General features: G+C 37.2%; 1 protein-coding gene across 1 annotated transcript in view; it reads left to right on the top strand.

The window, feature by feature from the left end:
* DNAAF5 (dynein axonemal assembly factor 5) overlaps positions 1-26,257 on the top strand; it is a 31,147-nt gene that overhangs the window by 4,034 nt on the left and 856 nt on the right. Inside the window, exons 5-12 of the mRNA XM_075718282.1 lie at positions 2,512-2,744; positions 5,643-5,855; positions 8,027-8,170; positions 13,695-13,863; positions 16,481-16,628; positions 22,020-22,170; positions 23,511-23,667; positions 26,055-26,246. Of these exons, the coding sequence (XP_075574397.1) occupies positions 2,512-2,744; positions 5,643-5,855; positions 8,027-8,170; positions 13,695-13,863; positions 16,481-16,628; positions 22,020-22,170; positions 23,511-23,667; positions 26,055-26,246 (1,407 nt within the window). The remainder of the gene's footprint in view (positions 1-2,511; positions 2,745-5,642; positions 5,856-8,026; positions 8,171-13,694; positions 13,864-16,480; positions 16,629-22,019; positions 22,171-23,510; positions 23,668-26,054; positions 26,247-26,257) is intronic.

Below are 26,257 nucleotides of genomic sequence, written 5' to 3'. Positions count from 1 at the left end.
TCTTCTTAGCATAATAAATATGCTTCACAAATTTGGGCAACACTTCAGCTCTGCACTTAATTGACTTTTCATGCATCTTGCTTGGTGGAAATATGCAGTTAAGGCTTGAATGTGACATATGTATGCACTTGAGTCCCAAGTTAATGCTGAATTTAAGATACAATTTCCTGCTGCTTACCTTTTACTTCCAAGTTATATGTCCTTTTAACACTCAGGCTTTATGTGCAAAAGAGAAGAAAACTGAGAGGAAAGGGTAATCATCTACTTACAGATATAAAACTTTGTCAAAGACACTAGTATACCTTAGTTTCAAGTAATAATTTGTGGTGTCTTACCACAGACCGTATGAGTTGTTACTATGTCTGTCCTTCCCCCATGTTTCCCCTCCACACACATTTGTATTTTTTTATAATATGATAATGATGTATTTTAACACTTTGTTGCTCTTGCTTCTGACTTACTCAACATCGTGCAATATCTTTTGATAACTGTGAGTTTATAGTATGTTTTACTTAACTATCTCAGTCCAGCTGTCAAGCTAATGAACCTGACGTATGAGCCCCCTGTGCTTTGATCTCAGGATGACAGATATTGCAGGTCAGAGGAGGAGTAGAGTTAGACCTCATACCTGGTGTCATCCAACCAACTGAATAGCTTTCCATTGAGCAACAGCAGTCATTGCCTTAGGATACAGGTGCAGACAGTTTATAGCAGGGAAGTCTTTGACAGGAGTAGCTACAGGGATAAATGCCTGCATTTGAACATCTGAAATGAAGGAACTACTGATAAAGAATGGTCCAAATTCTTTAAACAAAATTCTGCCTCAGGTGGAATAGGATGCCAGTCTGTATTTTCTGTCTCAAGTTGATTTCTTTATTTGACCTTTTGCTATTCATTGTCAGTTTTCATAATCCAAAATCTTATCCTCCATTGACAAGAGAAGCAGCAATTCATGTCCTAATGCTTGAATGGTTTTTTTTTCCTACTGTAGGTATTTCATAGGCATTTCTATAAGCATTTTGTACTCTTAAGGTCATTTCCTTTAGTCCATTTTTTCTTTTTAGCATTTGTAGTTACATGGACCGATGTGGGAAAATATGCTGACACAACTCAGTCATTTCCTTTCTAAGCATTTACAGGAGAACTCTGTACCAGAAATAAAAAAATGTACTCACACATTCAGTGTTTTTTGACACCTCATAATGAATAATGTCTCTTTCTCAAAACAGGATGTGAACATTGTGAGTGGCAATAATAAATTGGTGGTCCTTATAGAACAATTTTTCAGATTTTGTCTGTATAAGCATGTACAGTAAAGGAAAAAAAGTCTCCTGTAGAAAAAGTCACTAAAGTTTATTGCAGTTCTTTGGAAAGTGCTGTCTTAGCTTTGTGTAAAGTACAGAAGTGGGGGCTTGATAGTTGCTTGTGATGTTGGTCAGGTTGCTTCTCTGAGTCTCAGTGATTTATAAATGAACTAAGGTGTAAATTTGATGATTACCAGACAGGACAGTAAGCATTTCTTGGGGAAGTTAAATTTATTAGTTCTCTAGAAATCTGCATCGTCTATTGAGGTAGAGAATATGTATTTTTAACACCTTGGGGTTTTGTTTAAAAACAAATAATAACAACAACAAAAACCCACCTTCCACAAAATCTTTACAAATGAAATTTAATCTGGGGGGAGAAAAAAAAAAAGATTCCCACAACTCCTGTATAATCTTTCACTTGATTTTGAAATGTGTTATTTAATATAAAAAGCAGACAGAGATTGAAGAGGCATATCAGTGAGCCACTTTTCCTGAAAAGGCCTTAGCAAAGAGATTGTATAGTAGCTGTGATTTTAAAAATAATATCAATTTTGTTGGCTTGATGTATTACACAGCACTGTACAAGTCGTAGTACCCTTTCTACTTTTAATTTGCTACATACAGGTTTAACCTTTTCCCTCAAGAGGACACAACTGACATTGTCTGGTTTACTGCAGTTTGTGTCCCCTGCACTATTTGTGACTTATCTTTCTTTCCCCCTCCAAATTACGTTCAACTCGGTGATACCACAACAGTTTCATGCAAAAGTCTTTCTTCTGTTTTATCTCTGTGTGTTTTGGGTTGTTTTTTTAATGGGATTTGTGTTGCTATAAAAATTAAAAGGAAATGATTAAGCTGTTTTCCAAAGTGGGTAATGTCCCATATTCATTTAAGTTCTTTCTCTTCCCCTTCTGTAAACATTTTAAAACACGTAATCTAAATCACCATCCAGTAATAAAAACATAAATTTTCAGAGAGCTATGTGGAGTTTAAATTCTGCGGTATATATTAAAGAAATGCAGCTTGTGCAGGTAAATTCCTCGGCAGCATTTGGAATATTTTGTTCGTTGCTGGAGCAGACACCCATAGCTCTTATCTCGGAGCCTTTAAACTTTTCTAAGGATTAATGTGCATTGACTTTTCCTTTGATACTTCTTTTTCCTTTTTTTAATGTTTTGTTTTTTGTTTGTTTGTTTTCTTCTAGTGACTCGACCGGGACTAGGTTGTCGGGAACTTGTGTCAAGAAACCTCTCCAAAATCCTTCCAGGTCTCTGTCATGATATAACAGACTGGGTTGGAAGCACAAGAATAAAAGCATCCCAGCTTCTGTATACATTATTGCTACATACAGAGGATCACATAACACAACACATGGAGCTACTGCTTAGAACTTTGTACCAAGCATGCTTGGATGAAGAAAGTGATGTTGTAAAAAATGTAAGTTTACTCTGTTAAAGTGACTACTGTACACTGAATAAAGACCCTATCCTTTATAGTCTTGAGTCAGTCTTCTAAGGGTTGACCTTACCTTAGGTCACTGGATATTGCCCATGACTGAAGGATCAGGCTCAGGTTTTTATGGATGTTAAAAACATGTGAACATTATACATACATTTATTTTCACACAGTATGTATTCTTGTATTACTGGTATGAACACCAATAATAAAGTTATTTAAATGCTTTTTAGTTGATATGCCAACACCATGAAGCATTGATAATGGTCTCTTTAAAAATCGTAAGCAGTGGATTATAGTATAAAAGCCTTGGAGCAACAAATTCCATTTAAAAAAATGTGCAGGTCATGCCCTTTCAAGTTAATTTCACTTATCTCCCCCTGCTGCATAATCCAACCATAATTCCAACCAAACATTGAGGTATGTTTATTCCATATGATACCCATATTCAGTGTTCAGTGTCTGAATACTTGACTTAATGCTTGTAAAATGCCTTTTTTTTTTTTTTCATGGTTTTTGTGAGGAATAACTAGTATCCTTTTTCCTAACAGTTGATGCTGTCAAGAGTTTGATCAACAGTAATACAAACATTTTTACAATTCTAAGTGAAAATCTTCTTTTCATATTTCTGCACAAGCAAGAGAACATATGTATAACAAAAAAAAAATCCACATAACTTACTTTAAAGCTGCAAATTTTATTGCTTTAGGAAATTGGAAGAATGTGTTCTGCTTACTCAACCCAAGTAGTCCAACCAATGTCAGAAAAGCTGATTTCCTAAATCGGGCTTTTCTTTAGGTTCCTGCTATCAGTTGAGCTGTATAGACTGTGAAATCCATTTCAGAAATGATCCTTTTTTTTCTTTTTTTTTTTTTCCCTGCATTTCTTGTTGTCTTTTGTCTTTCTCAGTACTAATTGTTGTCTCTCTCCTTTAATTTTTCCTGAATTGTTCCGCCCCTACCCCCAATTCTTATTCTGTTATCCTCTTCTACCTATTCCACCCCTTCCACCTCCCCTTTTAGAACTAGCATCTGATCTCTAACCATACTGCCTTTCAGTCAGATTGAGCTTGTAAAATAAGCCAGCTGCGCACTGATCAATAGTAGAGAGAAGTAAACCTGGAATACTGTCAGAAGTCATCTTGTTGTTTCAAAAAAGGGTATACAGGCCTTAAGAAATCAATGACCCCAGGTTGAAGTAGGAGATATGCCACTGTGGGTATGCAGCTTTTCAAGTTCCTTAGTGCTTGTATAAATATTTAAGAAAACTTAAATAATTAGAAGAATAAACCCACGTGGTCCTGCTGTCCTGGTCAAATAGCCCATCTAGTGCTTGTTGCTGTAAATATAAATTCAAAAGTATGTGTTCAAGCAGCACATAGTTTTCCCTTTCCTTTTTTTGACCATACTTGTCTCTTTCTTAGAATTCCACCACTAATCTTCTCACAGGTGCCTCCAAGATATTTATTCCCAGTTAGGAGATGGTTTCTGTATTTAATTTTACTCTTCCTTGTGTCAAAATTGAAGATTCAGCAACTTTTGATTGTGAATGCCTTTTATCTCCTTAGTGATGCTGCTTCCCAGGATACTGTGATTATCTCCTCTATCATTTGTCACTGTAGAACCCAATTCAGAGCAGCCACCAGCTTGGAAAATGTGCACGTCTTTCTTCAACCTAATAATACCAAATAAGATGTATAAAAGACCAGATGGTTTCTTATCCTTTTTTCCTTTATTTTTCTTTTTTTTCTTTTTCTCCTGTTAAAATGAGTATATAAATTGCTTCCTACAAATGCATCACTGCGTATTTTTTAACTGTTTAATTGTATTGTCTTTTTCCAGTTTTTCTTTCTCTGTGGCAAATATGGAGGAGGACAGGATTCGTGTCTCCATAGAGTATGTTATAACTGGTTTGAGTCTTCACCCTTGTGAAAAGACACAGTTATATATAGTGCAGATTTAAACTATAGGATTCATGGCTGCATGCTTCCGCTGAGACTAAAAAACTAGGATGATTCAAGTATTAATTAGGTGCAATTAAAAATCCATGGCTAAATCACCACACTAAAAATTATATACAAAGGGGAAATGAGCTTTCGTGTTTGGGGAAATGAGCCAACCATTAAATAAACAGGTTAGGAAGAAATGTTCCTGTTGTACAGGTAATGGTGCAGTAGTTGACTGTGTCTTTATTCATGCACCTGATCGTAAATATTGGGCGTCAGTCAGGGAGTAAGCTCTGGTGTGATGGTATTTCATGTGGAATACAACATACCGATACATTTGCAAGGCAGAGATGGGATCAAAGAGCATGAGTGTCATGTGGAATACATGGTAATTAAAGCCTTTTAAGTTAAAGAAGTAAGAGATTGAAAGCAGTGGGCAGTTCCTCCATGGCAGTGCTTCCACACTAAACCAGATCTGTAATGTCAGTGTCAAAATCTAGTACAATAACAAAAAAATTCCTCTTCCAGGGTTTTATTGTTGCTTTTAATAGATGGGTGGTGGGTGCATTGAGAGCATTCCTCAGAACAGCATTTGGAGGGCAAAATGCTAAACCACTAGATCTGCAACATCTGGTTATTCTAACCTAGAGACTTTATTACACTGGAAGTTGTACACTTCATTTCTGTGCATTACTTTCTCATGGAAGTTTGTCTGATGCTGAGAAGAATGCTTGCATGCCTTATTATGTGCTTACTGAACACATGTCAAGAAAATTTCTTCATGCATATAATCATTACTGAGTGAGTGGAAGAGGCCTATAAGGCAAGTGCTGAAGCATTTAAAATAACAGCTGGAATCATAAAAAGTCCATGATATGTTGAATGGTCTTTGTGTTTTCAGGAAAATCCTCAAGTTACTTCTGTTCTTTTTTCAGTGTGTGAAAGCAGCAGAATTGATTGGAACGTTTGTCAGCCCTAAGGTGTCGTTGAGATTAATCACATCAGCCTTTGGGAAGACACCTAAGCCATCTTGTATAATGGTTCTAACTGCAGTGGTTCGAGGTAGCCCAAAAGAAATCTTACAGCCTCATTTGACTGATCTTGGCAACACACTGTCACAAGCTGGAGTTTGTCAACGATCTGAAGAGGTAAGGATAAGTGTAAGATGCACAACAGACTACAGTTTTAGACCAGTAGTTCTCCAACTTATTTTTTCCCTTGTTCTCCCTAATTGCTCCCATTCCTATCCCTCCCTTGCATTCCCACTCCCCCCTATCTCGGGATATGGTTGTGGACGTGTGTCTGAGACAAAACAGGAGCTTCTCTATGCTCCCTGGGCCGTGTTGTGGTCTCCTGGCCAAATCTGCTATTCCCAAAAACTTCATAGCAGTCCATCCTCTCAGCAGATGCGGGTTCAAGTTTGAGAACTGCTGTAAAAGGCTTCAGATAGTGGGAGGAAAATGAAAAGGCACGACGGGGAGAGAAGAAGCTGTTTAGCGTGTACTGTGCTAATGGAGGGCTGCCTTGGCTGATCCAGAGGCAGAGTTTAACCCATGTTTTGAAATGCCTTGTGTTCACAATCCGAAGAAGATCATATGATTTCGATCCTCATCAGTAAAAATGACCGAAAACTTCTCACAGTCCATTGTAATTGGCATGTCAGGTTTCCCAAGAAAGATTCCCTCTTAATATCATCTTCTTATTTTTGTTTTGTATTATTATTGTTTTCCATTTTAAAAGGAAGGTATCAGTACTCTTACGTGTGCATTTAGGAGCATGCTTTGTAAACCGTTGGGCCTAGTTGCTTCTCTTTAAGTGATAATCTAGGAAGAAGACCTTTAGGAATTAGAAATTTACTCCCAAGTGTACCCGTAACTAATGGCTGAGCCTGAAGACCATTTTTGTTTTAGTATTTGAAGAATATTCCTCAATTGCTATATAAGGAGGTGAGAGATTCTATTCAACGTGGAATGGAGATTTTTAACTTCAAGGAGTTTTTCTTTTTTTTCCCCTCTTCAGTTGCTCAGATGTGGAAATAGATCTGTTAAAGATGCACAAGAAGAATCCCTACAACTTCCCCCACAAATTAAATCCCAGCTTTCATTCCACCAGAAGTTTGTTAGGCCTCTGCTCTTAAGATGACCAAAAAAGGGCCAGTGCTGTGCCTTCAGAAAACTCTGACTTCATGTCAGATGCAGACTTCCCTTTAAAACAGTTATTCATGTGTGTAGACTGAATCTAGCATAATTAATTGTCTTTCTGAGCCCATGTAAGACATACATTTGAAGTTCTTCCCTCATTGGGTTTCTTCCCTAATGGAATATGTACCAGTGATGCAGGAATTAGCCTTAATCTCCATGAAGCCTGTGATAATTAGGAACTCATATAACTGGAAGCACTATAACCTGATTGTTCAAATAACAATTCCCTGAAGTATGTCTGCAAAATTGCTATGACCTCTTAAGTTTACCACTTCCATTTGGCATTAGATACAATGGACACATTCATCTGCAGCTGAAGCGTTTGGTGGAATTGTTCTAGCCTTTGGTCTTGGGAAACAATCTTTCTCATTTTAGACAGCGAATGCTGCATAGACACCTTTTAGCTAAGGATTGACCATGTCCATGAGACTAATAACATTTATAGCTAACCTATTCCTAGACTTGATTTATTTTTTGGAAGTAAATTTGTAAAAATGGCCTCTTCTATTCGTTGAATGTAATCTGACAGCTTCGTGGAATGTCTGATGCACTTTATCATAGAAGTTACTGCAAACTGGCAACAATATTGACTTCAGTTGGTATCAGTTGGATCAGGATAACATGAATTATATTGCATCAAATGAGATAAATTGACTGAGATAAAAGATGCTCAGGTTTTCTTGGTTTATGTATTTAACTATTATCGTTCCATTCAAAATAGTTAAACATGGAATAATATTTGAAAGAGTTGTAACCAATATGTTATTAATTAACAAATTGCTCCTCAGAATGAGAAAGTACTATTGGTAAGCATTCCAAAATGCTGTGATGTTTTTATTCACAGTGGAACAATTGTGTGATTAAGGGCAGGGTCATTTATTTTGTTAACAGGACAAGGTAAATACAAACAAACTGTGTGGGAGGAAGATTGTTGTATTCTGTAAAAAGTAGAATATAGGCAATCAAAAGAACTATTGTGAAATTATCAATATGTTACCAACTTTGGGGATTTTACAGTGCTCAGATTTTATTATTGTCATTTCCTGTATCTCTCCCTTAAAGAGAATGTTATAGTTTCTAACAAAACATAATAAATTTATGCTTTTATTAAAAAATAGGTCTTTTATATGGAGCAGTTGCTTTGTTGTGTACAAGCATTGATTGAAGTATGCCAGGAAGACTGCAAAGAAATAAGCTTGCAGCTAATGAAAGTTTTGGTGGCAATAATGGCAATACCATGTTCTCAGCACCTTAAAGAAAAGGTAAACTATGAGCTGGTTTAATATTTTGTTGTGTTTCTGATTTTTACTGTTGATAAGACACTTTGTCTAAAAAAGCCATAATTATTTGTCTTGCTGTCAGGTTTAAGCCACAGAAATCCTTAACTTAAGAGCTCATCCACAAAGATTGGTATAGTTGAAATGATTTGGTGTTGTATGACCTTGAGTGTACCCTCTCTCTGTCTCCTCGTCTTTTGCTGTAGCTGAAATTACTTCAGGTTTAGTCTGTTTAAAACAGATAAAGGCAACTTCTCCAGAAGAATAGATCATTAAAATCTTATTTGTAAGAGCTAAGAACTTGTACAATACTACTAGTTTAGTTTGGGGGTTGCTTATTTTTCATCTGTCCGTGTGTGTATAGCAATCTCTTTCAAAAATTATATAGAAATATGAGTTGAACATTTAGATATACATATAACTTCAAATTAATCAGATTGAATCTGTTAGAATGAAAGAAGCGTGAGGGAATGCTTGGATTCTGTGTTTAGTCATAAAACTGTTCTGCAAAGATCTACCCCTATGGCACTGTTGTAGCAATTAGTTAGTATTTAGAAGTCACTGTGAAGGCTGAAAGATCTATGAATGTTATCATTTGTCAGTCAAAATACTGATATTTCTGCTTTGCCAGATCACAGTTCATAATTGTTAGGTGCTATGTCTATTTCCAGACAACAGTTTGAAGATCTCAGTTTAGTGTTGAATCCTGCAAATCCACAGGGCTGAAATTAAGATTGGCAGCAACAGTGACTAGGGTCTTACAGGTTATTTCTTTTATGGAACTGGAAGACAGGGTAGTGCTAGGGTTAGGGTGGGACTAAAGTTGAGGTTCAAGTCTAGGCAACAGTGGTGCTAGAAGAGCTGAATGTACTGTTGCATCTTGCAAGCACTATAAGGCTAGAACATACACTGATGTTTCTAAGGCAAATATCAGCTCCTACATAATAAGTGTGATCTACAGAAATCTGGTTAATATCTGAGTTTGGCTGACATAACAGGAAAGGTTATTACTCAGGTAAGAAACTTAGGAGTTGGCCTTATTGCTGCATCTTGTAAGGCTTGTTCACTGGCTACGGGCTGTACGAGTGGGGAGTAATGGCTCATGGCTAGTCCAAGGTTGTGCATCTCTCACTGTATATACCATATATGATTAATACCAGAATTAAGTTTGGAGTTGGGTTCACAATTTGGGACAGCAGAGCCTGGAGAATTATGTTTCTTCATAACTTTGTTGAAGGCTTATAGAGTTAGAATATGTGCTGGTTCTGAGAAGGGCCTTAGAATTCAGTTTTATTTTGTAGCCAAAAGCACCCAGTATGGGTCTGTAGGCTGTAGCTACAACTAGATTTTATTTTTTTTTTAAAGTCTGTTTGGATTAGGATTCAGAATAGATGTCTTGAAGTACATTACTAGAGGGTGGGAAGCTCACAGTTGCATGAGGGCAGCCATTAGCCTAGAAGAACACTTTACTTGGGTGGATATTAATCACTGGGACATGGTTTAGGTGAAGTTTTGGGACAGGAGGTGTTCAAGAGTTTATGCTTGTCACTGGATTCTGCAAGGCCTTAGGCACACTGTTGGTGCTGGTTGAACTGTCAATGCTTACTTTTTAGGTGACTATAAATGACTGGACTATTGGTAATGTTAGGTTATACACAGAAGGACATAAAGTGCTGTCGTGGTTTAGCCCCAGCCAGCAACTCAGCACCACGCAGCCGCTCGCTCACTCCCCCTACCCTGATGGCATGGGGCAGAGAATCGGAGGAGTAAGAGTGAGAAACACTCCTGGGTTGAGATAAGAACAGTTTAGTAATTGAAATAAAGTAATAATATACAAAGCAAGTGATGCACAATGCAATTGCTCACCACCCACCGACCGATGCCCAGACAGTTCCCGAGCAGCGATCGCTGCTCCCCAGCCAAGTCCCCCCAGTTTCTATACTGAGCATGACGCCATATGGTATGGAATAGCCCTTTGGGCAGTTTGGGTCAACTATTCTGGCTGTGCTCCCTCCCAGCTTCTTGTGCACCTGGCAGAGCATGGGAAGCTGAAAAGTCCTTGACTAGCATAAGCAGTACTTAGCAACAACTAAAACATCAGCGTGTTATCAACATTCTTCTCATACTAAACTCAAACCACAGCTCTATGCCAGCTACTAGGAAGAAAATTAACTCTATTCCAGCCAAAACCAGGACAGTGGCCAGGAAAAAACTCAGATTTATTTTCTGACTATTACAGAACAATTTACCTATAGACCAAGAGCACTAGTAGCCTTAAAGTGATAGTTCTGTAATAATTTTTTTTTTATCTTTAGACAAAGATCAGACTGATTTTTACAGTAGTTAACCTTTTTACCTCCCTACCAGAACCAAAAGTTTAAATGTTGCGGGAATGCTTTAAAATCAAGGACATCTGTAGATGCCCTGATAATAGATGAGCTTTTTTGGCTAAACATTGTCACACCCCCTTATTTCTCTATTCCTCTTCTTCCCCAAGCTAAACGTCAAATAAATCAGCAAGCCATCCTCATGTAGTACAGTTGTGACCTATCCAAGTTGTCTTTTTTTCAAATGTGCGCCTTAAATGCGATAGCTGTGCTACTTCCTTTTCTCTTGCTCCCAGGCACGGTTTTCCAAAGGCCGGTGTAGCATCAGTATTTATGGCCCCATAGCTGACAGGCTGCCTCTGAGGAGGAATACACTTAGAAAACTATTCCAAAAGTAGTAATATAGAACAAAGCTTGAACAAATATTGAAAAGACTTTGCAATTTAAAGTGGTATGGCATGAAGATCTGTCTGGTGGAGAGCCAGTGTGAGAGTGGGATTTTGGAGGGGGGGGGGTGTTTTGTTTTTATTTGTTTGTTTTAAACAAATAGTCTGTCCAACTAAGCCTCAGACAGATGGATCTGGTATGTGTTGCAGTATCTTGTCTGTTTAGCCCTACAGTGGTCTATAAAGTCAGCAATGTCTATTTAAAACCTTAAAAATTCATACTCCTACAAAGAAAGCAGTTTCATGGAGATAAGCCTGATTTTCATATATGGAAAAGTTAATCTCCCAAGATTATTAAAGGTTTAAGATGTTCCTGCAGTTACAGATGATTTTTAAAGTTGACAGTACTTTGGATGAGAATCCTTTTTCTCATTAGCCTTCCTTTCAGCTAGGCAGATAGAAAAATCTGGCAATGAGATTACATAATTGCAATATTTCAGATTTGTCACAAAGACAAATAAAGCTTGATTTTATTTTTTTCCCCTAGTTACTGAATATTCTAGAACTTCAAAGAGAGCTGTACAACCTGCAGAAGGCAAGAAGTCCCTGTTAAAATAGCTTAAGAACATATAGAACAAATATTACATCTAACTTTGCAAGTATAAATTTGTTGTTCAGAAAAGAAGTCTGTATTCAGGATCAAAAGATTTTTAATATAAGCATAAACTATTCAAAAATTTGCATTATAGAACTTCAATTCAGGCTTTACTGTAAGGGGACAGAAGATCCCAGAGATAGCAGAGACCACAACTGATGTGACCTGGTTGTGAACACTCACAATCTTGCTTGGTTTTTTGGCCCCTTTGCTTTGTGTTCATCAGTGTTTCTGGTTGCTTAGGGCTAAAGAAAAAGCTCAAGACCACCAACTGAGCACTTTGGTATCATGATGAGGAGTATGGTTTACAGCCCCAAATAGGCAGAAGCCATATCAGTTGTTAGAGTCTGTTAAGCATGTATTGAGCTGTCAGTGATTTAACTAGTGACCTAAAGATAAGATTTTGTTTCATTACCAATGGCCTGTGCTATCTTGGCTTTTGTTTTGGCACAAATTGATTATTAGCATGAAAATACTGTATCATTAAACTTGTTAGCTTTCAAACATAGGAAAGAAAATCATCCTTTTTTTTTTTTTTTTTAAAACTGATACATGCTTCTTAATGAGAAGATATACATTGGTGTATTGGCATGTTTAATTTATTCTCTCTTTTTTAACTGCCCTCCTGAAACTACTTCAAGAGTTTATTTTAAATCACCTTTGAATGATGTATTATTTTGTATCTTTTTTTGTTCAATGGAAAAAAAACATCTTGCTGATTGTGGTGGGGTTAATAATGGGGAACAGTTTCTCTCTTGACACATTCTGTCATGTAAAATGTTCCAATTAATTTACAGATGAATTAATATTTTACATGTAAGTTATTCTGAGTTGTTTTGGCTGGCTGGCAGAATGCTTCCAGAGAGGAGCAATCTATTGTGCTTGCAGCAGGCAAACCTGCTTTAAGAGTAACCTTTGTCCTTGGCAAATCCTGATTTTTTTTTTTTTTTTCTCCTTTTTTTTCTTGGAGATCTCATTTATTTTCTCCACATCTGGTACTTCCATAATAACATCTTTGTCTGGCAAGCGATTAGTCTGTAAAATTCTAAAGGTCCTAGACATGTCTCAGCTAACTTGTGCGGTTGAGTTCAGCTTAAAAATGTTAAAAATATGACTACAATTTGTAGTTCTACTGAACCACTTGGAGTCAAATGACATCACTCATAGCACTGCACTACATCTTTCCCTGCTAGAACTGGCCATGCTGATGGCATATGTTGTTTCTCAGTGGGGTTTCTAATGGTGTCTTGCTCCCCATTCTTGATTCACTGTCCATTGAAATCACTAAGACTATAGATGCTGCTTTCAGCATGCTTTTCATCTCGTCCTTAGAGAAGTTTGGTACCTCTGGTAGGAGTCTTCAGGAATTGTAAAAGCAAATTTTCCTTTGCTTTGAAATACATCTGCTACAAGTGAATAAGAAAATCTATATGCTTCCTTGCCAAGCATGATCATGTCTGGAATTTGTTTAGTAGTTCTTTTAGATACATGTTTTATTTGCCTATCTCATGGAATAGTCTAAATGTAAATATGAAGAAGGTATTTCAAATGTAACAGTGAGTTTTTCTACTTCTAAGCAACAGAAGTTGAGAATTTCAAAATGAACCTGCCCAGCTGCTGTAAAGAGAGAACATCTTGCATAATTAAAACTGGGGGAAGAAAAAAAAAAAAAGAGGGGAGAGGGGAAATACCATGTCTTCTCTGAGCTGCCACAGCAATATTTTTGGAAGCTGCCATAGCCTCCTAGATGGGATTGTGAGAAACTCCTTCTGTGTTAATGTTTTAAAGCATTCTTAAATTAAGAAGAAAACTCACTACATCTTTAAAACTAGTAAAAGCTTTTTTTATGGCACAGTTAGTTTTTGGATAGGTTTTCACATGGATTAGAGATTTTGCTGTTATGTTGCTGTGTTCCCTATGATCTCATTTTGAAATCAGGACAAATGTTTCACTTTAAATCAAAGTTAATGGGTGTAAGTATAGGCAGACGTTAAATATCAGTCTTGATTGTCCAAGTAGAAACTATGGAACTCTTCTTGTGTCCCTTCTGTTCTTATAGTATAACTATGAGTTTTAGAAGTTTTTTCTTTTTTTTAATTTTGTTTCAGTTAAGATAAAGTATCCTGTCTCTGTTGTAACAGGTAGAGGAAACAATGTCTTCATTAGCTGAAGTGCAGCAATTGGATAGTTTTCTTTACCTCTACAAACAGCATATAATTCAGCTTATGGAATGGGTGTCAGTATCATGTGATTGTTGGACATGCTATTCTCCAGAAATATTACAGTTAGATGTCATCGCAACTCATTCAGGTACGACTTTAGTAGTGTGATAGTGCACTGAGTTCTAAAAAAGTAAAGTAATAATCTCCATAGCCTGCAGACACATTGTGTTTTATAATGAATAGTGTAATATTCGGGAACTTCACAAGATTATGATGGAAAGAAAAACTGAAAATGTTGAAGCAGCTCAAATTCCAAAAGGCTGCTTGGCTGCAAGGAGCACACTAAAAGCACTTATATCAAAGTACACTTTCAGGTAAATGAAACAGGTAAGGATTATGGGGAGATGAGCTGATGTAGCTTATGTCCAAAAATGTATCTATTTTTTCCATCTATTCAGTAGTCTTATAGAAGATACTATCTTTCTGTACAAACATTTCCTCATGTTCTTCAATACATTACCATATATAGATTAGTGAAACACTTTAGCATACATTTCACCTAAGTTCAGATCTGCACAGTGAATGTTCCTCTGATGCAGCTCTCCAGATTGCATCTACAGGCAAGGGACGCAGTGACAGGCAGTTCTTTTCACCTAGACACCCACTTTAAGATGATTAAAATGGAAGGTCCTATTTACTTGTTTTTTCCTTTCCGTTAGTTAAAACGGGGATGTAGACAGCTAATTCAGCTACAGGTGAAGTAGTATTGCTGCTACCGCAGATAGTTAAATGCGGACAGGTATGTTTTAAGGGACTGTATCTTCTGCATTTAATCCTTGAATCTCAAAAAAACCTCAACAAACCTATGTGAAGCACCACTTGCTGGTTTGTGCAGCAACCAGCAAAAGTACTTTTTCTTTTTTTCATCTGTGGAAGGAACAAAAAGTTTTTTCAGCACAAGATCTGAGAGGCCAACTTTTCTGTATATTTGCGCTCCCGTTTCCATGACTGAGTGACTTCTAGACAGTTGTCTCTGTTTTCCTTAATGCTAAATAAATCATCAAATGTCTGGGCAAACATTTTGGCTTGTACCCAGCACTGGTAATATGCTATTGTCTGTGTTTTCTGTCTGACACAGAAGCTCCTAGAGCTATTCTTTTTTTTTTTTTTTTTTTTTTCCCCCCTTTCTTTCCATTCCCACACATAATGTTGTTGTTAATCAATTTAATCAGGTTTACTCATCTCAAATTTCTCATTTTTTACTGTTTTTCAGGAATGTATGCTTAAGCTGAAATTAGCAATGTAGTTTATTTTGTTTATTTTCCATCGGTTGAATTTGCTGTTATCAGTTCGATATAGTAGTAGTATCTTTTAAATGTCTCAGAACTCACATGAAGCAATGTACTTTGAATAAATGCTGTGAAAATAAAGACCTATTTGTTGGCACAGTAATTTAGCAAACTGCAGTTCAACATCCTGTATTGCTTCAGTCTAGACAGTGAAGATTTGGGGCTTTTTTATTATTATTTTAAACATTAAATTTCCAGATATTATTAAATGCTAGTCAACTTGTTTTGGAATCTTGAATACTTCAATCTGTCCATTCCATTTGTGAGGAATATTCTTGTCATCAGAAATGCCAGTATTGTGTCTCCTCCTGGGAGGATTTTCTGAGTGACCGGGGTTGAATGGAGTGTGCATCACAAGGAAGCAAAGCTCAAGAAGTTTCTAGAGGAAAGCAGTTTGTTGCAAATGTAGAGCAGAAAAAGCATTCTACAGCAAGAAGCTTGCAGAATAAAGCATGTGTGTAGTCTATATGAATTCCTCTTTAAAGCCATGCAGGTGTTAATCATTATCAAGCAGAAGGGCACAAACCTCCTTCTGTTTTAGGGAAATCATTTCTCCAAATGTTGGGATAACAGTTTAGGGTGGGGGTTTTTTTGTTTGTTTATTGTTTAGTGGTGAAAACAGAATTCATCACAGGATGTGAAAATGTTAACAAATTAGAGAATTAATTTGGAAAATATTTTTATTTTAAATTGTAGCTTCTAAAATTCATTGTATTTTAGATTCTCTTGTAAAATGCAAATAAGCATTATTTAAACATGAAGAAAAAATACTGCTGCAAAACTCTGTTATCCAAGTTTTGAGGCTGACACTTTCAAACATGCTTTTTCCGGTGCCTTTGGGTGTCATGCACATCTTTCCTTGAATGCTGCACGGGAAAAACTTGAAAGAAGAAACAAGCATAGTTAATGCTGCTGTTTGGAGTGGTGTCATGGTCATACCAGATTCAGTATAATTTTTCATTAAGTTCAATAAAACCAGAACTTTGTGCATAGCCTCAAGCTTTCAGAGCTAGATAGTGAACAGCGTTAATTTCCCCCCCTCCCCCCCATGCATTAGTCCACCCAAAATGTCATCTTGTACTGCTGGTCCCAGCAGCTAGTGCATGTCATTGATACATAATGCGGTGTAGTACAGCAATACCAAGCTGGCTAAATGACATGTGAATAAACCAATCGTCAGGGAGCACCATGCTGCCATGGCTAAGACTGTGGGTATCTGAGCCCATGGAGAGTTAGCTTGTGTTATTTGTACACCGCCTAATACGATGTAACATGGATACATCAACAGCTGCCATGCAAGAGTGGAAAGTACTATTTTAATACCAGGCATATTATAAATTCTAACGCACTCGCATATTGAACATCTAAATAGAACTTATTAGTACTCTGACATAAGCCTTACGTTTTACTTTCTAGGTCCCGTCATAGGTGAAGCTCTGAATAACTTTATTCTCATTCTTAAAACGTGTCTTCAGCCAAACAAAGATCCCCAGATGCGGTTAAAACTTTTCACTGTTTTATCACAGTTGCTTCAGAAAGCAAGTGAAACCGTCAATTCTCAGGGGTAAGTAGAGTTCTAATTTCACACAGCTATTTGAATGCTACAGTGGCATTAAAAAGTAATGACCATAGTAGCTATTTAACCCCTATAATTGTGTCCATGTTAGCATGTCTGGGAGAAGAAAGACTTTCCCACCATCTTCTACAGCATATTTTTCTTGCTGTATTTTTTAACAATGCTTAGAAGGGCAGAGTGCAGCAATTTAAAAAAAAAATAAAGAAATTGAAGTCTGGACTTCTTCCACTGTAGTCTTCCTACCTTTGCCACTATGGAGAATTAAAATGGATGTCATGCAGATCTGGATAGTTTTCAAAAAATGAAGAGCTACAGTTGAAAAGAATGTATGTTTGAAAGCTAAAATGGGGATTCTTAGGAAAGAAACGGGGGGGTAGTTGTTTTTTCTTTTTTCCTTTTTCTCCCAGCCAACTCCTAAATCCTTAAACTTTGCCTGTAGTCATTGTAAGGAAACAATAAAACACCCCCAAAAATGGGCATTTAAAAATGCCCATGATACAACATGGTGTTTAAAAAGCATTAAACTAAATGTTTGATAAGGAATTATTATTACTCTTAGTGACTGATGATGGAAGTCTCCTGTTGTTTGGTGCTACTTATGCATTGCTAGTACAATCTAACTATAATTTACAGTACTTCTAAAACCCTTCCATTTATAACAATCCCAACAGTGGGGCTCTTTTGTCATTATTAATTTAGCCCTACTAGTAGTGCAAACACTTCTGCAAAGTTGTGCTGAAAGCATAAACCATATCTGCTCTGCTTCTCCCAGTGCCTGCTGCATTTAGTATGTAAATGTGTTCTGTTGCATATCTTTTTAATTTTTAACTCTTTAAAAAAAAAAAATCAATCACAGGAAGCATTCTTCCTAACAGTACTTTGATAGCAATGGTCATTTATACTTAAAAGTGTTTTTCATTATTCTGATGAGCAAATTGGCACTCAGTGGGCATTCTGGTATGTTGAACATTCATTCAGGTTCCATGAGGCCATGGTAGTATGCAAGTAGATGTCTTCTTACCATTTTTAGACACATTTAGTATATTCATGGCCTGCATCCTATAATGTAGGGGGAGGAGGAACACTGGTGTTCCCATTCTATGGGGGATTCCAGGTAAGCTGAAGAATCTCTACTAATGCACCCCCTAATAGATTTTGAGCTAGTGTGCTTAAGTTGGGATATAATGAAGCTGTCCTTTTTTAACTGAAAGCTTTTGTGCCAAGTGTGGTGTTAATCTGTTTCCATATTTTCAGGATCCAATATTAAAATCCCTATTCATATGAAAAATCTCTTTGTAGTCAGTGGATTACTTCTTTAAGTAATCATGTAACTGAGTGGTAGTTACAAGATCAATCTAGATATGCAAGAATCTTCCTAAAAGAAAGAAAGAAAAGCACTTTGAAAACTATTTTAAGTGTTCCAGGATCTGACTATTTGTTGTAAGCTAATCCGTTAAATGTCAGATCTGTATCGTCTAACTGAGAATGCAAAGACTGTGAGGCCAAGAAATGTCATCTCGTGTTCTCTGGTGCCCTGATCACAACAATAATGCTTAGTAAGTGTGTAATAATGTATTTCAGTCTAAAAATGGGATAATGTGACTCCTTCCTATCTATTTAGTTTCTTTTATGGCAAAATTTTACTGTCCTTTATTTACTGCAGAATACATTATTAGCTCCTCTCCATCTACCATACCATCACACTTATTATTTTCTACATTTGTTTTTAAAACATTAAATATGTTCTTTCTTCCAAAGCATTTAATCAAATTCAGACCTGGTCAACAAGTTAGTCTCACTGGCATTTCTTCTCTATACATTTTCAGTTATCTGGTCTCCTGCTCTTCCTCCTCAGAAATAGCATCACAGATTACAGCAGAATAGAATTTGAAGAACTGAGTTAAATTCTATGTTCTGCCTCTCGTTTGTGATCTATAGAAAATCATTTAGGCTGCATCTAAGCAGTAGGCCAGGTACATTACATGGCATGCTATAGAGTCCTGACCTGCAATGTTCCTGACTAGGGTGGCTAGGAGGTAGGAAGGACTTCTCCATTAACACATAGCTTTAGTCATTCTTTGTTTCTCACCTGTACGGTAGGATGGGTAGCAGTTCTCTATCTGAAAGTCTCTGAAGTGCTCAGGTGAGTATATTAAGTTAGATCATGTAGGTACTGCTGATAGAAAGAGATGATCCGTGCAGGACCATGTGGAGAACATCATCAAAGAGTAAACATTTGTTTTGGCAGTAGTCAAAGTAAATACGATGAATAAAAAAAATCTTTCATCTGCAACCCAGTCATTTGTATAAATAACGGAGTCGAAGAGGGGAGAAGTAAAACCAACCCAATGTGCTGTCAGCTTCACTAGGATTCCCAGGAAAGGGAAATTACCAGCGTGGAAAAAATGAGAAGAATACCTTTCAAAGTAATACTCTCAGCGACTATAGCCGCACATCGCACCAGCACTCCACAGACAGCAATGATGGAAGTTGTTTTGCTCAGGGCAGTGTGAGTGAATGGCCTTTTGTCAAGATTAGATACATCCAATGAGGTTAATAGACCTGTTTGTACAGAACACTCCTGGCTAAGGATGGCCCAGTCTAAGTCATAACGAGGCGCTCTGTCCTCTGAGAACAAGAGCAATGCAATGAATTTTACTAGTAGGTTTATCTTCAGAAACTAAAAGGCAGTAGAGGGAGCTAAATGACTCTTTGAAGTCTTGATCCTACTTACCGTTGTAACAGCCAATGCTTTAATGTAGGAAGTAACGTGTAAAATTTTTGTGTTTGAAGAGTTGTTTGCAAAACATTTTTGGAGGTTTTGATTTGTAAAAGCAAATCCAATTTTATTTCAAATTACCTGACAAGCATATAAAGCCAAGTGCAGCAGTGCCATAAAAGCAGAAAAGGAGCCAATCCAGAAGAAAAATATGTAACAAATAATTAACATGGAATGAAATTTTAAGTGTATAAGTCCATAAAATGGGAGTAGCAATTTTAATGTAAACCCAGGGTCTGCTTTTCATACTTGCATAAGACCTAGGTATTATTGTATGCACAGATCACATTTTAGTTATTGCATATCCAGTTGAGAATAAAGTCTCAAGTCTGTAAATACAAATATCACAGGGTATGTTCTTTCATGGAATTGACTCGCTTTTAGAATTAAGTTACATGGATTTACCACAGTAAGTTCTGAAAATAGAAAGAGGGAGAATTTAATTACATCAGCAACAGCAAAAAATACATCTTAATGGTAATGAGAGATAGTGTAGTGAAGTAGTAATAGGTTCTGGTTACATAATCGCATTCGCTGCTGGCAGTAATTTATTTAGCTCCTTAAAAACATTCCAACAGTTTCGATAGGAAGGTTTTCAGTTATTATACTAAACACAGTTGTGTGGTCATCTGATTTTGTTTGAGTCTGACATGGCTGAGTCAGATAATTGCCAGATACTGCTTTACTGATTCTATTTCAAGGCACCAGAACAAATATTCTCACAGATAGCCTAGCATTGTGATTAACATGATGCTGATGGAATTTACCTTTCTGTTTTGACAGATAGTTTTTTCCTTGCTGTTTAACAAGAGGGCTTTATTGAAAACAGAAGCAGGTAGTGATCAGATAGCACAGTAGCACAGGTAGCACAAAGCTTTTTTTAACTGAGGAGCTAAAAGGAAATTTGGAATGATGGTGATCGTTAGTTATATTTTTTTCTGGCGACTTCTTGAATAGAAGATAATATATTAATTCTCAAAAATGTGTTTAAAATAATAAATCTAAAGGGTTTTGACAAATTTGGATGTGTCTGATGGGATGTCAGATTTCTTGTGATTACTGAATCTTAAGTGCCATCTGCTGGACGGGAAGCAAGAACGGATCTCTGACCTGCTCAGGCAGGGCGCTCCCTTGGCCAAGGGGCTAGGCAGCAGCCAGGTATCTATTTTCATCATGTTGAAGACAGAGATTTTCAGTTTTGTGTGTGTGCGATAGGTAATTAGGGCCTGGCAGGCTAGCTGGTCGTACGTTAGTCAGATTACACCTGGATGACAAGGTCTGACTGCAGTGGGTAAAGAGTAGTTACAGGAAAGAATTAGATGCAATTACATTTCTTATTACACTGATACAATATTATTACAGAAATTTTTATTGCTGGATTATCATTGCTGGGTGATTTTGTTTTGTTGTTGGGTTTGGGGTTTCAAGGGGGTTTTGTGGGTTTTCTTTAAAGTACTTAGTGATACTTGTTTGTTGTTAACATCTACCCATTCTGTTCCTCCTGTGGCTTGGCACATCGCTGTAGGAGCCACTTATTCATCCTGGAAATGTAGGACTTTTAGCAAAAAAAAGTCAGCAACAGCTTCTTCCCTTTCTGCCAAGCACCAGGGTGGCGAGGTACTGTTTTGCACTCGGGTGGCCGCAGTCCAGGTCTGTGGGAAGTTTGAATAGAGTGGAACACAAGTCAAGGTAGACGTAGCCTGTTATTTGTCAGTCTGTTTTGCATGCTGCCAGCTGCTTTTTATGGCAGAGAAGCACAGTGAATAACTTGAGCCTTAGTTATCTAGTCACAGCCAGGCACACGTCTCCTTGATGCAGCAAAGTCTTTATTAACTTGTGCGTTAAGATCGATATCTTTTTCTCTTAATTTAAAATCGTTTGAGCTGGAATTAAATGGGTGCGAGGGAATGCTGCCTATTGCAATTGCTGACTCTCGCAGCAACTTTTAGCATTGTAATAGCCCGTTCAGTAGAGGAGGAGGAAGAAGCATCAGCAAAAATATCACAGATTTTTGTGTTTGCAGTGAAAACAAACTAGTATTGGGACTGGCACTATCAGAAAATCTTACAGACCTCTTATCCTTGAGGGAGACGAGTTTCTGAGCCAAGGGAAAGCTGAAGTATTCTGTGTAGACTCCCTGCAGTATCAGTAGTTCAGGTCTCATCAATAGCATTCATACTTTTCACGTTATAAATACTTTTTACTGGACAGTCTCAAAGGGCCTCACAAATATTAATGAATCCTCACAGCATTCATATGGGCTGTTATCTCCACTTCACAAACGGAGAAAATGAGACAGAGAGAAGGTAAGTAGTTTACCAAGATAACACAGTGAGTCATGGGCATCGTCTGAAGTGGGAGAAAGTCTAGCCTCCCTTTTCCATGAATGTTAGGTATTTGTTTAAATATTATCTAGAAAAATGAAGTTATGAAAAGCTTATCACATACATTACAATCACATTGGTTTATAAGGTTGGGGTTTTTTTCTTTTCTGCCTCTGTTTCTATGACAGAAAATTCTCTTTTACATCCTGTCAGTCTCTTTATCACTTTCTTGTGAACCTTTATTTTGCTTTCTTTTTTTTTTTTTTTTCCCTTCAGGCTGTTCCCTAGCTACCTTGAGACTGTGATAAAAGACATACTGGCTCCTAATCTGCAGTGGCATGCTGGAAGAACAGCAGCTGCCATCCGCACTACAGCTGTATCATGCCTTTGGGCTCTTATTCACTGTGAAATGCTTTCACCGAAAGAGGTAAATTCTCTCTTTCTCATCAAATGTACTTTGAAATCTTAGGCAGGAAGACAAAATAAATGCAAGGGGGAAAAAAAGAATGAATCCTTATTGTAATATTTTCAGATGGACATAATAAAATTCATTAATTGTAATGGAGTATTAATAATTGAAATGATCAGTAGTGGAGGGACGATGATATCCTGATAAGAAACCTGAGGCCAGCAATATGGTGAGCCGTAGAAATTTTGTAGATCTTTGTTCTAGCGTAACGTCAGTTCTGTAGCACAAAATACTAACCACTAGTAGCACAACGACTTGGGTACTTGACGTTACTGGACCCCTAGCCAGCGCCTGTGCAGCAGCGCTGGAGCTAGCCAGGACATGCTTTTGTGTAATGTGGCAAAGCCGAGTTGTCTGGTTGCCTTGGAGCCCACAGGTCCATTTAGGAAAAAATAATCTAAAAGATTCCTGGAAAGGGCAGGAGGACTTGAAATGGAACTTGAAGGGTATCTGTAGAAACTGAAGTAGAGAGCTAACAGGGAGTATGCTTAAAGAAATGTTACCCACTGTAGTGATTAAGAATTCATTGAATCTGAGGGGTTTTTTGAAGCTTCTCTGCTAACAAAAATAGCATTTGAAAATGATGCACTGGAAATACATTAAATATAAGGGCATTTTTTAAAAATAAATGGAATTAAAATGTTATTAAATGTTCATAGTCTTTATTGTCTTTATAACAGACCTTAATTGAACAAAGTGCTTAAAAACATGTAACTGGTTGAGTTCACACTTATACATTTATATTGATTAAACATTTATATCAGAGACTACTGTTCTAGCTAAACATTTTTTCTGAATCAGTGTCTTAATGCCTTATTTGCATTAATGTATATGAAATGCACATATTGAAGCCAAATTATGAAACTCACTAAAACATCATATTACAACAATCTTTACTTAAAAGCTTCCTTTTAGAATAAGAGCACCATCTACTGGTACCTACACATAATCCTCATCTCCAAATTATTTAAAGTCTTGCCAACAGTTTTTTAAAAGTAAAAAGGCAAATAAGTTTAAAGCTTTTACGAGTTACATAAAACTCATCTGCATATATACTAAGTATTCATGAACTGGATGATCAACGGGTGGATTTTCATTTCCCAAGTTTGCTTAGAGGCAAAAATAGTGCTGTGTAACTTCCAAGATTTTCAGGTTAACTTTTATAGTTAACTTTTTCCTTGTACATTAAGCAAGGCAGTATCAGTCAGACCTAGTGGTAACTGATGTAACCAATAAGCATATTGTTTTAGAGTGCCTGAAAAGCTGCTGTTCATCTATGCTTTCCCTGTTAACTGTAGACCTTAAAAGTCAAAGATGGGCTAATGCCCCAGATTATTGCCGCCATGGATGAAGACTCTAAAATTACTCGACTGATGGCTTGTCGTATTGTTGGTGTTTTTTTAAAAGTCTGTGGGAGACAGTTTGATGAAGATAAATTTACCAACACTTACACAGGTAAGTGTAAAAAATTTAATTTTTTTTTTTTTAATCAAGATCTCCATGTTGAAGAATTACAGTTGCTTTTTTACCTCACGTGTCATAGCTTAGCTTTTAAGGATGAAAAGCATCGTGCTGGAGCAGTAGGCAGATCCACTGTACAGCTTTAGGATTCACTGTGCAGGTTGTCCACCTCACCTGCAGACTGACTGCAGCTGGTAGCAGCAAAAGCACTAATACAGACTGGGAATGACAAAAACTGCTTTATAGAATCATAGAATCGTTTAGGTTGGAAAAGACCTTTACGATCATCCAGTCCAGCCATTAACCTAACATTACCAAGTACACACTAAACCAGTCAAGGGTAGACTAGACTAAACCATGTCCCAAAGTGCCACGTCTACCTGTTTTTTGAATGCTTCCAGGGATGGGGACTCCACCACCTCTCTGGGCAGCCTGTTCCAATGCTTGACTACCCTTTCTGTGAAGAAATTTTTCCTAATATCCATCCTAAACCTCCCCTGGCACAGCTTGAGCCCATTTCCTCTCGTCCTATCGCTAGCTACTTGGGAGAAGAGACCAACACCCACCTCACTACAACCTCCTGTCAGGAGCTGTAGAGAGCGATGTCTCCCCTCAACCTTCTCTTCTCCAGGCTGAACACCCCCAGCTCCCTCAGCCGCTCCCCATCAGCCCTGTGCTCCAGACCCTTCACCAGCTTTGTTGCCCTTCTCTGAACACGCTCCAGCAACTCAATGTCTTTCTTGTACTGAGGGGCCCAAAACTGGACAGTTTTCCAGGTGCGGCTACGTCACTATGGCATCTGGCTTTAATCCCATGTAAAGAGCAGAAAGCCTTGAAAGAGTTTGAGGTGCAAATAGGGGCAGATGTTATGTGGACTCGGTTTCTCAGCTGTTCTTATTTCACTCCCATACACATATTCTAATGCTACTTTGTGTGTTCTCTTATCTGGTATTTTAACTATTTGAGTAGTTCTCCCCCAGAGTAATTTTATAGATATTAAGGAAATGGAAAAAGTGCTGCACAAAATCATACCATTAGTGGCATTTTTGTGTATGAAAGACAATTTAATGTCTTAATCCTGCAGAGACTAAGACATGGTCTTAAACTGATAAGTGAGACTGCTTGAAGTGTGTAAAGTACACATACACATTTTAGAAAATCTAGGTGTTAAACACCTGAGTAGGTGTTGTCGAGTGTGACTCCCAACAGCGCTTCCTTCTTGCAGGCCTTTCTGTAGTAGCTTTTTAACTGCAATATTTCATTTTATTGAGGTGGTGTACTGCAGACAAGTTAATGTCCTTTGGAAATGCCCTCACTCCCAGTTGAGAACTGAGCAATATTCTCAATGTTATTATGCATTAGACCACTAGATGGAACTTCACATAATATTACGGTCTTTGCAAGGCTTGCCAGTATTTCATCTGCATTGCTTCCTAGTTTAGACTAGATGAAATAATGTTCTAACTATAGTCAAAGCAGAACAGTAATGCATTATATAAATGGTAGTCACATTGTTCTCCTTGCTGTGTTTCAGAGTGCCAAGAGCAAACCATTTCATTGTACCATAAATAGACCTGAATAGGTAGTGGGTTGGTTTTTTTTATTTTTTTTAAAAAAAAAAAAAGGGAAGAAGAAAACACTAATCTAGAGTGCTGTAATGTCAAATAGAGCTATTATCTGTGACACTTCTTAGGATGATGTTTAAATGCTAAACAATGAATCAGGAGGAGTACAGTCTATGCTATGTAATAGGATTTATGTTCTCAGAGATAGCCATTTTTTATATATATATATATATATATAAAAACCCCATGTGTGTATATATATATAAAATATATAAATAAACAGGAATTTCCCAAACTCAGCATCTTAATGACTGATACTTTTTCTTATGTGGCACAGTAGAAATCTAACAACAAACATTTTTGTTTTGGAGAAATACATGCTCAGACAATTGTCAAAGTATATCTTTGCATCTTGCATATTCAAATAGTCTGCAATGCAGTCATTCACTGAAACGGTAATATTTGATAGAAATACTGTGCTTCATAGAGCATAAAAATACTTAAACTCTGTACTTCTCTAATGCATTAATAGACATTCATGGTACCTTGTTAGAAAGAGTGCTAGAGAACGTTCAACTAGTCTAAATAATTTTTGTACTATTTTTTTAAATGTTTTTGACAACATAACAATCCAGTAACAATGCACTGTGTGCTTTTAGGAACAACGTACTACATGTACTTGCAATGTTCAAAAGACAGAAACGTCATAAATGCAACAAAAATTTCAGTGATGACAAAATACATCCGTTTTTTCAAATGCAAAAGATAACTTCACTCTTCAAAGTGCTGTTTGGTTATGTATATGCTCCATTTCAGAAGTTTTAAAACGTCTGGATGATGCTTCATGCGATGTACGACTGGCAGCTGCTCACACCTTAACTAATTGGTTTAAATGCCTAAAGGACAGTGATGTGAAATCTGCCATGGAAAGTCATATTCAGTTTCTGTACCAAGAACTGTTGATACATCTCGATGACCCAGATCAAAATATCCAACATGCAGTCCTAGGTAAGACACTC

The sequence above is a fragment of the Pelecanus crispus genome, chromosome 11, assembly GCF_030463565.1.
Source record: "Pelecanus crispus isolate bPelCri1 chromosome 11, bPelCri1.pri, whole genome shotgun sequence".
Lineage (NCBI taxonomy): Eukaryota > Metazoa > Chordata > Aves > Pelecaniformes > Pelecanidae > Pelecanus > Pelecanus crispus.
The sequence above is the reverse complement of the archived record's forward strand: the minus strand, read 5'-3'. Positions and strand labels throughout refer to the sequence as shown.